General features: G+C 52.8%; 2 protein-coding genes across 2 annotated transcripts in view; one reads left to right on the top strand and one right to left on the bottom strand.

Moving 5' to 3' along the window:
* Positions 1-518: 518 nt before the first annotated feature.
* On the top strand, positions 519-1,901 carry PRR7 (proline rich 7, synaptic). Its single transcript, XM_056862001.1, has 2 exons — positions 519-914; positions 1,513-1,901. The coding sequence occupies exons 1-2, from the start codon at positions 584-586 to the stop codon at positions 1,899-1,901; spliced, it is 720 nt and encodes a 239-aa protein (XP_056717979.1). The 5' UTR covers positions 519-583.
* A 1,606-nt stretch (positions 1,902-3,507) lies between these two features.
* The window catches only part of DBN1 (drebrin 1), a 35,467-nt gene continuing 26,140 nt past the window's right edge, over positions 3,508-12,834 (bottom strand). Inside the window, exons 8-15 of the mRNA XM_056856023.1 lie at positions 10,980-11,043; positions 10,679-10,738; positions 10,025-10,136; positions 7,714-7,851; positions 5,940-6,074; positions 5,025-5,767; positions 4,195-4,297; positions 3,508-3,972 (exon numbers count right to left, since the gene is read on the bottom strand). Of these exons, the coding sequence (XP_056712001.1) occupies positions 3,902-3,972; positions 4,195-4,297; positions 5,025-5,767; positions 5,940-6,074; positions 7,714-7,851; positions 10,025-10,136; positions 10,679-10,738; positions 10,980-11,043 (1,426 nt within the window). The 3' untranslated portion in view covers positions 3,508-3,901. The remainder of the gene's footprint in view (positions 3,973-4,194; positions 4,298-5,024; positions 5,768-5,939; positions 6,075-7,713; positions 7,852-10,024; positions 10,137-10,678; positions 10,739-10,979; positions 11,044-12,834) is intronic.

Genomic DNA, 12,834 nt, shown 5'->3' on the forward strand with positions numbered 1-12,834 from the left:
AAGTTGGGCTGGGTGCTGGTGTTACTGGTCGTGCCACCCCAAGTACCCAAGAACTCTGCCCTTCCGAGAAGAGAGCGCAGGCCGTGCCCACCAGCCTTCCCAGCGCCCTCCTGTCCTCCACTGGGCGCCTTTAGGGGCAAGAACTCCCCCCTCTCTGTGAAAGACCCAAGTTGGTTCTTGCATCCATCCAGTGAAGCAATTCCATGGCAACGGCTGCAGAGAGCGTGCAGGAGGCTGCGTGACTGGAGCGGGCTGCGGCGCCGCAGCACGTGGGGCCTCGCCTCACGGTTCCCCCTGCCTCGATTAACAAAAAATGCCAAGGATGGTACCTGGATTGTAGTGTGGCTAAGAGAGGGTTCTGTGCCCCATTTTTGCAAAAGGCGAGACAGTCCATTCGAGGAGATCACAGGGAGCGAATCAACATGACTGGGCGGCGAGGGAGACGGAGACCAGTCCACCGGCAGGACTAAGCCTTTCCCGCCTCTTGCAGAAGATCCGAGAGAGGGGGGTTCCCACCCAGCCGGAGCTGAAGATCCTCGCTTCCAAACTTCTAAGGGCCCTTCACCATTCCCTAGGCGTGAAGATGGTGATGTCCCACGGCACCTACACCTTCCTCACCTGCTTTGCTGGCTTCTGGCTGATCTGGGGGCTCATTGTATTGCTGTGTTGCTTCTGCAGCTACCTGCGGAGGCGCATGAAACGGCGGCAAGAGGAGCGGCTGCGGGAGCAGCACCTGCGCACCCTGGAGATGGAACCTCTGCACTATGAGGGCTATGGGGGCCCCGCCTATGGGGGCCCCGCCTACGGAGGCGGTTACATGAGAAACTCGCCGGGCATTGCTATGCCCCACCGGATCCGCATTGAGCCGCATCGCCCCCACCTCCCACCCCCAAGGCCCTGGAGCTGCAGGCATGGTAAGGGCAAAGGAGGAGGTTTTAGCACTCTGGGGCAGAGCAGCTGGTCGGAGGGCTGTTCTGGGGAGGGACCAAGACCTGTGGATGTGTTTACTGGACACTGGGGCAGCTCCACTGAAAGATCTGCAATCATTAAGCTATTATCCATCTAGGTCCTCTGGAGCGTCAACTTCTTTAGCACTGAGCTGGGAGGGACCATTAATTGCTTAAAGGATTATAGCAGCTCTTGCACCTAGTGATGGGCAGAGAGTCCACATGCTTCTCTTAAGAAGGCGGCAAGGTAGCTGCTGACTAGATAAGCTGCTGCCCTGCAGACTCCCATTTCAGAGGGATGTAGCCCCAGTACCTCCAGCCTGTGATTGTGTTAGTTTAACCTGCTGCATGTGGCTCGCTCGGTGTTGCTGGTCCTTGGGCCAGGCACACAAAAAAGGCATGTGAGTGTCGTGTCTCACTTGGCTTGGGAGAGGCTAGCTCTTATTTTCTTATCACAAGGTAGAGATGGATGTTACCTGGGCTCAGCAGGGCTCACGGAGTAAGAATTCCTGGCCTCCCTAAGCAGCTCCCTACACTCAATTTGCTGTGATTGTTTTGCTTGCAGAGCCTGATCCGTCCAAGCCCCCTTGCTACGAGGAAGCAGTGCTGATGGCCGAGCCCCCGCCGCCTTACAGCGAAGTGCTGACGGACACCCGGGGCTTGTACCGCAAGATCAACGCTCCCTTCCTGAGCCACGAGCAGCCGGAGAAGCAAGAGCAGCCGCCCAGCTACAAGCCCCTCTTCCTGGACCGAGGCTACGGCTCAGCCCTTCACCTGCCCAGCTCAACCGGCCGGGGCCCCACCTGCGCCAATATCTACCTGGAGTCGGAGCATTCGCAGCGCATCTTCCCGAGCTGGACAGACTCAGAACTCAGCACCAGAGACAGCTACGAGCCCGGGCCCTGGCACCTGCCTGTCTCTATGCCTTTGTTTGGCAGGACTACGGCAGTCTGATACGCCAGGTGTGCCAGACACCACTGCGTGGGACTGTGGCTGCTTGCACAGAAGCTGGATCCTGGCAGCCCGTTGTCCCCCTGGGCTGTAGGAGCGACAAGCCCCTTTGCCCAAGCCTTCCAGCCCTGCCCAGGCCTCCACGGTTGCTATTGACCTCCCAGCTGGGGTGAGATTGGGGCTGGTCTCCCCGTCTCGCCCGCTCCCCCTTTTTTCTGGGCCCTCTACAGGCTCTGTTGGTGCTGACTGCAAGGGGGCCTCCGGCTTGGCCTAAACTTTGTTTCCTATTTTTTGTTTGTTACATTTTGACAATAATAAAGTTTGTGGAACCTGATTTATTACAAACCTGGTACTGGGTGGTCGATGAGTTTGTTGCGCAAGGAAAAAATGTGTGCGCTGTTCTTCCTCGCATACTGCAGCAGGGAGTGAAGCAATTCCACGCCGAAGCCATTCCCTCCCACAGCCAACTGCTCATGGTTCCCATTGCCTGCCAATGACTGCGTGTCCCCAGGAAGGCATTCCTTTGTTCCTAGCGCCCCCTAGCGTCCCTTTCTCCATCCTGGTCTTTTGGTTAATCCAGGGCCTTCGACTGACTAAATATGGATGTTCACAACCATTCATGTGTGTTCCCTTCTGCTTGCAACACAAAATCTGAAAACTCAGATTTTATATCCCACCCCCCACTGCGAAATACATTTCTTAACTGTTGTGGCTGCAGAGCAAAATCGTCTCTACAAGGGTACTCATTAGGGAGAAAAGTGGGGTATAAATATAAAAAGCAGGAGGAGGCAGGGTGTGAGTCTTTTCTGCAGAATCCACCCACCACTCCCATGGCCTGGCTTCAAAATTGGGAACAGCCGAGACACCCAGGAATTGGGGCTTTACTGGTACAGAGTCTGTAATTTTGGTGCCAAGCACAAAACTCCAGGGCAGGGAGCAATTAACAGACCACAACTTCTTTGCTTTTGGAGCACTGCGGGGAAACAACCCACTCTTGTCATAACCCAGAAAAAACAAACCCAGACTGTGTCCCTTCACTGTTCTCTGAAAAAGCACCCAGTGCTGCAAAGCCAGCTGCCCTGCTTGGAATCAATTTATTTATTAACATACATAAGCACATTGCTGTTACAGAAGTTGTGCTTTCAAAAAAACAGTTACTGTACGTGAGAGAAAGGAAACCAAGCATGGAATGGAAGAGGAAAGAGGGGGTGGGGGGAAAGAGGGGGGGTCCACCCAGAGTCTCCCCTTGTCCCAGGCTCCCAGGGCAAAGACAGGCCTCAGGAGAAGGGTCTGGAGTGGGCTTGCTCTCCAACACAGGCAGGGCTGTGTAGCCAAACGGTGGCGGGACCAAGTTCTTTGCCGCTCACTGCTGGGGGAGCCCCAAGGTCTACAGGGCCCTCCTCGCGTCCCTGGGCACTGGCCGTGTTTGGGACCAAATGGAGAAGGCAGGGGAAGGGGTGCCAGAGCCTCGCCCACAGAGGGCCATTTTTATTGCCATATTTTTTTTATTTTAAATCCGTGCAAAATATTCAAAGCTCTAGGCAGAGTCTTCTGAGAGGAGGAAGGGCCCCCTCCTCATCCACCTCCCCAAGAGCAGCGCACGCAGGAGATGAACCCACATGGCATCAATGGCATTGGGGGGGGGAGGACAGAAAAAAAAAACCCAACAGGCAGAGGCAATCGGGAAGTGTTAAGGGGGCTGCGAGGAAGCTACCAACAAAGAGGGGACCAGGCAGATTTACACGTTTCCTATTGACAACATTAGAAAAAGAGAGAGAGAGAAAGAGAAGAGAGAGAGAAAGAGAGCGCGCGCTGGAAAAGTTACCCCGGAGGACCACGGAGAACATCCTATCTGGCTATCTGGGGTACAATCTGAGGCCTTTGGGACCGCAGGGCTACAATACAGAGCAAGCAGGCACCAGGCCCTCACTGCGGCTGCCCCAGCCTTGCACACGCTGGGCTTGCGAGGTGCAGGATACAGGAGCTGGGCACGGGAGCGGCTCTTAAACGTTGCCCCCGAAGCTCTCCTCCTCTTCTGGCACTGGATCAGCATCCCAACAGGTGATATCGATCTCTGAGGGCGAGACCAAACACATTAGTCCCGAGTAAGGGGGCCAGCACAGTAAGTTTGTCTGGGCCGGCTTTCGGAATGGGGAGGTCCAAAAAGTTTCTTTCCCAAAGCCAGCGCTCCCAGGGTTCCCCAGAAGAGCTGGGTGCCAAGGGGGGCAGCACCTTTGACGACATGGCAAGCGTGGCGCCCACTATTATTCTTCCACCTGCTGATCCCTGGCCTTACCTGGGGGCTTGTTGTAGAACACTGGCGGAGGAGCTTTAGCAGAAGGCTCTTCCGATTGGTTGAAGTCTTCATCTTGTGATTGGCTGAAATAACCTTCACTGGTCTGGGGAAGGAGACAAAAGGCAAACGCAATGGCACATGGTGGGCTTTGGGAGATGCTCCCTGCCTTTAGCTCCCCATCAGTTAATCCAGAGCAACTGTCACCCCATTTGTTGGTACAGATGAGCCAGCCTAAGCCAGCCACCCACCCATGTAACTCACAGATACAGAATGGAGTGGAGGGACTTGTCCCTTTCATACCCTCTCCTGTATTACAGGGTAGTTAACGTATAATTAATCGATCCATATAAGTTAAACACAGATAGCCTTAGAAGGCGGCTATCTTAGAAGGAGGCTTAGGAGGGGCCGTGGCTCAGTGGTAGAGCATCTGCTTGGAATGCAGAAGGTCCCAGGTCCAATCCCCAGCATCTCCAGTTAAAGGGAGTAGGCAAGTAGGTGATGTGAAAGACCTTTCTCTGCCTGAGACCCTGGAGAGCCTCTGCCGGTCTGAGTAGACAATACTGACTTTGATGGACCAAGAGTCTGATTCAATATAAGGCAGCTTCATATGTTCAAGGCGGTTTGGGAGCCTTCATGGCTACATCAAGTCCTTTTGGGGGGTGGGGTTTGGTAGGAAAGGAGATAAGTTTGGCCATTCATATTCTAGTGGTGTTGTAAGGAGGAGGGAGGAGTTTTATCTGCACAGCAAGATGACAGGCTGGGGTTGACTCTGCTGCAGGGGGCCATGGATCAAGTGTTCTGGGCCCTATACTCTTGGGAAGCCTTCTCACCTGCGTGCTTTCCTTCTGGGCGGTCTCTCCATTGGTGAGCAGCTGGGTCCCCGGGTGCACCCCCGAGGCTTCCTGCAGGGCATGCTGGTAGCTCAGCGTCATCTGGTGCAGCCCTTCAATGGCGATGATGCTGGCTGGCTCTTCATCCTGCTCAGCGTCGCAAAAGGTGGCGGGAGGCTCAGGCAGGTCATTGAAGTTCAGCAGGTTATCGTCGGTGAGGCCTGCGGAGGCTGGGGGCTCCGGTGCCTCTGGGGGGGCATCCACCTCAACCAGCATGGGGGCGGCTGCGGGAGGCCCGTCATGAAGGTCCCACGGGGCAGGAGTGGGGGGCCCACCCCCCTGGATCGGCCAGGCATCAGGCTGGGTGGGCTCCGGGACAGCACTGTCATTCTGCCACAGGTCAAGGAGGTTTTCTGACAGGGGAGCCGGTGGCTGGGAAAACCCAAAGGCCTCCCCCAGATCTAGCGCCCCTTCGTTCGGCATGGGCAGTGGGGCTGCTGGGAAGAAAGGCTCTTCCTTGAGAGGCAGGGCTTCGGGGAACAGAGGCTCCTCTTTGGACTCTGGGAACACCTGCTCTTCCGCGGGGCCTGTCCCGCTTTGATGAGGCTCTGTCCAGTCAGCTTCTGGCCAGGCTGACACCCCAGGGGGCTCTTCTGCCTTCTCCCCTGGTTGCTCCACACTGGGAGGAGCCCAGTTTGTAGCAGGTGCCACTGCTGTCTCCTCACTGCTTGGGCTGGAGGAATCTGCAACAGGGAGGAAGAGAACTGTGGGTGTTGGGCCTCACGCACCGTCAAAGGAATCCATGGCTTGAAGTACTGACAGGAAGAGCCAGTTTGATTATCCAGCCATGACCTATCGGGTGGGACAAGGACAACAAAGGGTTTGAGAAGCGGGCGATGGGGCTGCCGTACCTACCTTTCAAAGCATCCTGATGCGTTACCTCATCCAGGGCACGCTCAATCTGCTCGCCCACAGGCGTTGAGGCTGTACTGGAGTCGCAGGGGCTGCTGGCGGAGGCAGATACTTTTCTGTGTGTGTCCGTCTGGCTGCCTGTGAACGAGTCAGGCAGACACTCAAGGGGGAGCCAAGAAGCCCGAGGCCGCACCCTCAGAGACCGTACACAAAGGACACGGTAACTTCATTTGAAAACAGCAGCTGTTCTTTTGGCATGAGGTCTTCCAACTTAGCTGCACATCTGTATCAAGCCAGTCTACAGACCATAGCAGGATGCACCACACGGATTACCTTCCCTTGCTTTCATCAATAGCCATGCTGGAAAACGGAACAAATTCAACCCAAAGAGTGTCCGGCTGTCCACCATTAGGGCCAGGGCTTTTTCAGCCCTGGCCCCAGCCTGGTGGAATTCCCTTTCCAGTGAGATCAGGGCCCTGTGGGACCTTAGAAGAATTTTGCAGGGCCTGTAAGACGGAGTTATTCTGTCAGACCTACAGTTGAGGGCAGCAACAGTCTATCATCAGAGCTGGCCTCCCTACCCCCCACCCCACCCCCATGCTGTTACCAACTCAAATCAGGAGCCCTGATTGTTCCTCCAGGCCCACTGTGGCTCTATGCTCTTGCGATGAGCGCCACTTGTTTTAATTATTCAGTTGATTAACAAATGGGAATTGGTTTTTAATATTTTAAAGGCTTATTGTATACAATGGTTATATTATATCGTATGTTGTTTTTGATAATGTTAGCTGCCCTGAGCCCGGCCTTGGCCAGGGGGAAAAAGAGCAGGATACAAACCAAATAATAAATAAAACCCCTCTCTGCTCCCTCTGGAGAGACTGGCCTAACGTCATGTTGTGCTATTTGGGACACACAGCCCAAAACACAGAGGCAGAAAATGCAGAGGAGTGGATGCGCTTCTCCCCGATACCAAACAACACTTGAAAGTATTGGATCGTCCCCCCTGCCCCCCCTCCACTGCCTGAGAGAACAACCCCCACATTTGGATAGAGGACAGCTTTGCCCAGTCAGGCCTGCCCCTGCCCCACACTGGTGCTTCCAGCCCCTTTCCCCACCCTATTTAGAGCTACACCCCACTCTCACTACTGCTGCATGCCCGGCTGCGCATAGACACAAGCCCAGCCACCAGGGGCATTTAGATGCTATTCACCTTCTGCCTGCATATGTCCAGGCGCCTAGGCCCCCCTTTCCTAACAAGGAGCTGCCCAGGAGATTAGGCCTCCTAACCGCGGCTTATAGTGAAGGCTCTACTCCCTTGAGTCATCCATAGCTGGGCTTCAATCCGGTGCTCAGATTTGGGGCCTGGCTGCTAATGAGGAGGTGTTCCTAGAGCAGCCTCCCATCAAGATGTTTGTGAGTGAGTGGGGCAAGGGAGGGAAGGAAGAGACGCATCCTTATCATACAAAGCCAACCCTCCTGAGGGTCGTAGGTGCTGGTGTGTAATGAAAGGTGCCTGATAACCCCGGCTCCACAGCTCTCAGCTGGGGCTATGCTCTGTCCTGAAGGGAGCCATGAAAGAGCACCAGAGCCCTGAGTCTTCCCTGGTCCCAGTCCCTGTGGCCAGCTTCTTGGGCTCTAGCCCCTCCTTTCAGAGGGGCCTGCAGTGTGCGGTGGGGGGGGGGAAGTGGACAAAAGGCCCAGGGGTGGGGCAAGACCCCTTAAGCAGCAGCCTCCCCAAACCAACTCCCCCAAGCCCGGCCTGGGCCTGGCTACCTACATGGGAAAAAGGAGGAGAGGTTTGGTGTACGGTGGCAAGTGATATAGGGGAAGGGAGTCCGTGGAGGGGAGGAGGAGGAAGAGGAGGAGGAAGGCCCACTGTCAGGTGTCTTTATGAAAGGACAGTGCAGACGACCTGCTGAGAGAAAGACAGACAGACGGACGGAGACAGAAAAAGCAGAAGAGAATGGTCAGTCTCCCCTCCAGCTGCCCACATCACCCGCCCCCCCTCTCATGCCAGTGGGCATTCATTGCCCGCTTTGGGGCTGGGGAGGCAGGGAAAGAATGTGGGGGTGCAGGTCACTAGCAAGGTCAGGATAACTGAAGGAATCCGCGGCAGGGAGGCCAGGGCAGGGGAGTCACGGATGCGGCATCTAGGGGCTGTGGGGGCCAGAGTGTATCAGTGCCAAGGGCTCGAGTGGTCCGTGGAAGGAGGGGGAGTGCAAGAGAGTTGAGGGGGAAGTGGAAGCTAAGAGGCAGGAGGAGAGAGAGGCGGTGCTGGGAAATGGGCTCATGCCAGACATTTGTATGATATTGACAATCTGGCCCCCAAGAGGGCCAACCCAAGCTATGCCAAAAACCCAACCCCCACCATGCATGGTCCTCATCCCAGGCAGAGGCAGAAGTAGCGAACCGCCCAAGACACCAGAATAAGCAAGAAAAGAGATGCTAAGGAGTTCTCTAGCAGGTGGGGCACCCTGCGCTGTCCCCCAGCTCAACCTTGTACAACTGTAGCCTCTTAAGGGTCTGTGATAGGCCTCATTCTTCTCACAAAGCCAGTGGTCTGATGGGCCGTATTAAAACTCTGCCCTTCACATCCCACCGCAACTACAAGTTAGGAGGGACTCACTACCCCATGCTGCCTCATTCTCCCTGTGCATTTGGTATGAAACCTCCCGCACAGTCACAGGCCCATCTGACATGATTCAGGCCCCAGCAGTACGCCTGAATTCCCTGCCCTTCCTTTACTGACCAATTCCTGCTGCCCTTTTCCACATGTCCTCACTCCTGCCAAGGGGACCAGGTCAGTCTTGATTGCACCCTTTCTTAAACAGCTGTGTGTGCATCCAGTGGTACAAGAAGACTGCTATTACATCATTTCCTCTCCAGGACTGGCTAGAGGGGGGGGGGGGACATGGCGGGCTCCCACTGCCTAGGTCACAGAACCGCCTACACACTGGGATATAAACGAGAGCAAAAAGGGACGGCCACTTGCAACGGGGTCATCATTTGAGTACATTTCACCTGGGGAGCCAATGATCTATCTGTAAGCTCCAGCTCCAAGAGAAAAAAAAAGGGTGAGGGGACCCAATCCAAGAGTGAATGAGGTAACAAGGAGGTTGAAAAAAACCAACCAAAATGAAAAAATAGCAAAATAAATACTAAACTAAAAAATGCATCAATTATAATAGAACAGAAAGCAATAAAATACAAGGAATTATTAAAATTGATGCATTAATTTTTGTTTTTTAAAAAAGTAGGCCCCAGCTGATATGAAGCTGCTTGTGGAGATGACTCCAGAACAGTTTTAACCAAGACTGGAACATTTTCAATCGGCGACTATATGATAAATGGCCATCTGCTTTCTCCCTTACACTTTCAAATGGTGAAATGCAGTGCAGCAGCCCTTCTCTTCCCTACAGACAGATGCCACTACCTTTGAAACCCAGCCTTTATTAAGCTTGATCCATAGCAAAGGCACCCAAACCCTCCTGCAGCAGTAGCGGCACCCAATGCCCAAGAACAGCCCTGCCTCCTCTTTCTAACCAACACCAGTTAGAAAACAACCTGGTGGGACCCAAAGGTAAAGGCTGTATCATTCGCCAGAATATGGTAGCACGGTCATTATTCTGGAGATTCTAATTACTAAAATTGATTCTGAAAATCGTGACAGAAAACCCCCAAACTAAATTCCAAGCCACATCCAGCTGGGTCCCAAGAGTTGGTTATGAAATAAAGCGAAACACAGCAAAGGCAGTCAAGCCAAATCTGCTCTCTAGGCAAGTCCTGTGCTTACGGACTTTGTATTGTTTAATTCATGTTAACAAAATAAATAGCAAAATAAACATTTGATTAGGCTTTTCTTGCTGCTTTCCTATTCTAAGGCCCAGTCTGTCCACGCTCCCTTTAGAGCAGAGGTTGTTGGATGTCATCTCCTTGCTCCCGGGTAGTCACCTCCCACCTCAAAAACCAGGTCTGGCACCATGTTGCCTCGCAATTGCTCCCTGTGACCCCTTCCCTCTTTCTCTGCTCTCAGTGAAAATGTGCGCTCCTCCTCCTGCCCCAACATGTGATGATGTGCGCTCCCCTACCTGTTCTGTTGAAGGGCGGGGGTGTCTCTGAACTGGCCGAGGCCACTCGCTCTTGCTGCCTGAAGAACTCGCGGGGATTCTCGGGCCGCTGGGCAATTATGGCAGCCGCCTCCTGACAGGATATGTGAGGGAAGAGGTGAGGGAGCAACGTCAGGTGTGGCACGGCCACTCATTGTACAGAGACCCAGTCAGAAACAGAGTCCAACCCCTCCCCATGCAGCTGCCAGGGCAAGAGTGACAAGATGTGGTACTCGCAACACACATAAGCGGTGTGCCCCCCCACCCCGTCCACCACCCCGCAATGGCACACAGTGATACAAAATGGCGACAGCAGCACAAAACTGGCTTCCGACAAAAAACAACAACAACCAAACACGCACAGCAAAGTAGAAGAGACAAACACAGCCCAGACTCTATCTTGCTTCCGAGAGGCTCAACTGACAACCAGCCCTCCTTTAAGCACGGACTTCCTTCTTGACACCACACACCGGCTCATTCACAGGACAACAGTGACCAAACTGAAGCCTCTCCCCTCCCTCTCCCCCCGCCAAAACTCTGCACAACAACAACAGTCCTCATGCAGCAATAGCCCTGTAGGGTGCATGGTGGTCGGCTGCCTACACAACGCATGCTGTGCCCCGGGGCCGCACTCACCTCCACCTCCGACTCAGACTTTTTGGGCTGCTGCCTGTCTTCATCGTCCTCCTGCTCCCCCTAGGGAGAGAGGTCAGCGTCAGCCCCAGGGCACCTTGACCACACCAGAAGACCCTACTTCTCCCTGACACCTAGCACACAGCTGCAGCAAGGAAGAGCTCTGTGGGAAGCTGCAGGATGGGCTCACAACGTCACCGGCCAGCCTTGGTGCTTCATTCCTACCTCTGTCACAACCATCCTGGGGGGGAGAGCCAGCAGCACAGCGGGGCCACCCTCCCCCAGCTCCTGAAGCATCACTTACAAAGATGGACTGCTCCTTCAACCGCTGCTTGGCCTCCTCTGCTTCCAGGCTCTGCTGTTTTCTCCTGAGAGGGAGGCAAAGAAGAGGACTTGAGATATCCCTGCTCTAAGCTCTTGGGGCTTAAGCAGACCTGCAGGCTGGCTCGATTGGCTCGTGTTATTTATTTTTTGCTCTATGTTAGCCAGGAACAATCTGACTCCTGACTTCTTAACTCCAAATGTCTATGTGCCTGGATGTTGCTTTTGCATCGTCTCCAGTGTTCGTTATCAAGTCTCACAGAATCACAGAGTTGGAAGGGGCTATACAGGCCATCTAGTCCAACCCCCTGCTTAATGCAGGGTCACCCTAGAGCATCCCTGACAAGTGTTTGTCCAGCCTCTCGGTGTGTTTTGCTCCATTTCCCCCCTGTAGATCTCCTTTCCTGACCTGGGAATCGCTTTCATGGACCTCCTTTAAGCCCTCTCTAACATTTCCTCCACATCTCTCTTTACAGGGACCCCAAGCTGAACAATGTTCTCGCTACAGTCTAACCAGTGATTCAAAAACAATTGTGTCCTGGGTTGGAGAAACTACTCTTTTCAAATGTCCCAAAAATCTCTGTATTTTTGTAAGCACATCACATTTTGAATCATATCCCATTTCTGTCTCTGGTTTTTAAATCATTACATTTGATTTTCCTTTCCATTATGCAACGCTTTACATGCCAATCTTTATTATATTTTTACTTTGTTGTGTGCAGACCAATTATGTCTGGTTCACCAAGGCTATTCTCATTACTAATCCTGGCATTCCATATTGGCATCCTGTCCTAACACAGTGCTCATATTCAACTAGAATCCTCTGTTGCATCCAAAAATGACATTTTATTCAGCCACCTGACTTCCTTAGATATCGACCAGATAACGAGAAAAAATGGGTATGTTTAAATGCCCCATCTAGGCTAGGTTCACCCCCCTTACTCTTTCCCCCATTACATTTATTCACCAGCATTCCTGTTTACTTTAAATGGTTCGCTTAATAAATATTGTCATCTTTTAGTAATTACCACTAGCCATCCTGCACACAAGTACGTGCGCACAGATCCCCTATGATCTACAATAGTCCCTTTAATCCTAAAAAGCAATAAAAATAGACTATATTACCCCAAACAAATTCAAAATAATGAAAGCTTCAGTGGATACTGGCAGATAATTACACATACACAGATGCAGATAATTACGCAAATAAATACAAAGTAAATGGCACGGCACCTATCAGGTCTATCCTTTTGATGGATCTTCAAACCAATTTTTAAAGGGCATTTGAAAACTACTGCTTCAATGATCAAAGGCGCTGACCTTCCCTTCATTTAACAACAAGCGAACAAACCTGAATGTAAATTACAGCGCTGTATCAGCAACGTCCCAGAAAAATGAGACAGAATCATTTGATTAGGAGGACAAATCTAAATGGGAAAGGATGCTAAGACTAAGCCAAGTCACACCACTGACCCAGAAAGTCTTCAAACTTTGCAGCTATAGGGAATCCTTTCTAAACCAACTTGTCTGCCCAGGAACCCTGCACATCTGCCACAAAGCCTCTGTACATTGCAGAGGATTATGGGAAGCATTCTAGAATGTGCACAGTTTGCACAGGGTGTTTATCAAGCCTTGCGGGGGACTAACTATTGCTCTGTGTGAAGCAAGAGTGCACCAGGGAACATACAAACCCCTACCACCTATACAGGCAGGAGATTACCAGCAGCCAGTCTGAAGTGGTGGTTAAGGTGTCAGACTAGGATCTGGGAGTCCTGGGTTGGAATCCCCACTCTGCCATGGAAGCTTGCTGGGTGACCTTGGTCCTGGAGACACAATAT

Source organism: Euleptes europaea, chromosome 1 (assembly GCF_029931775.1).
Source record: "Euleptes europaea isolate rEulEur1 chromosome 1, rEulEur1.hap1, whole genome shotgun sequence".
Classification (NCBI taxonomy): Eukaryota; Metazoa; Chordata; class Lepidosauria; order Squamata; family Sphaerodactylidae; genus Euleptes; species Euleptes europaea.

Bases quoted from the DNA above. Each gene is read 5' to 3' on its own strand.
- PRR7 (XM_056862001.1), top strand. From the start codon at position 584: ATGGTGATGTCCCACGGCACCTACACCTTCCTCACCTGCTTTGCTGGC. The intron at 915-1,512 runs GTAAGGGCAAAG...TTTTGCTTGCAG, and splicing joins GCCCTGGAGCTGCAGGCATG to AGCCTGATCCGTCCAAGCCC.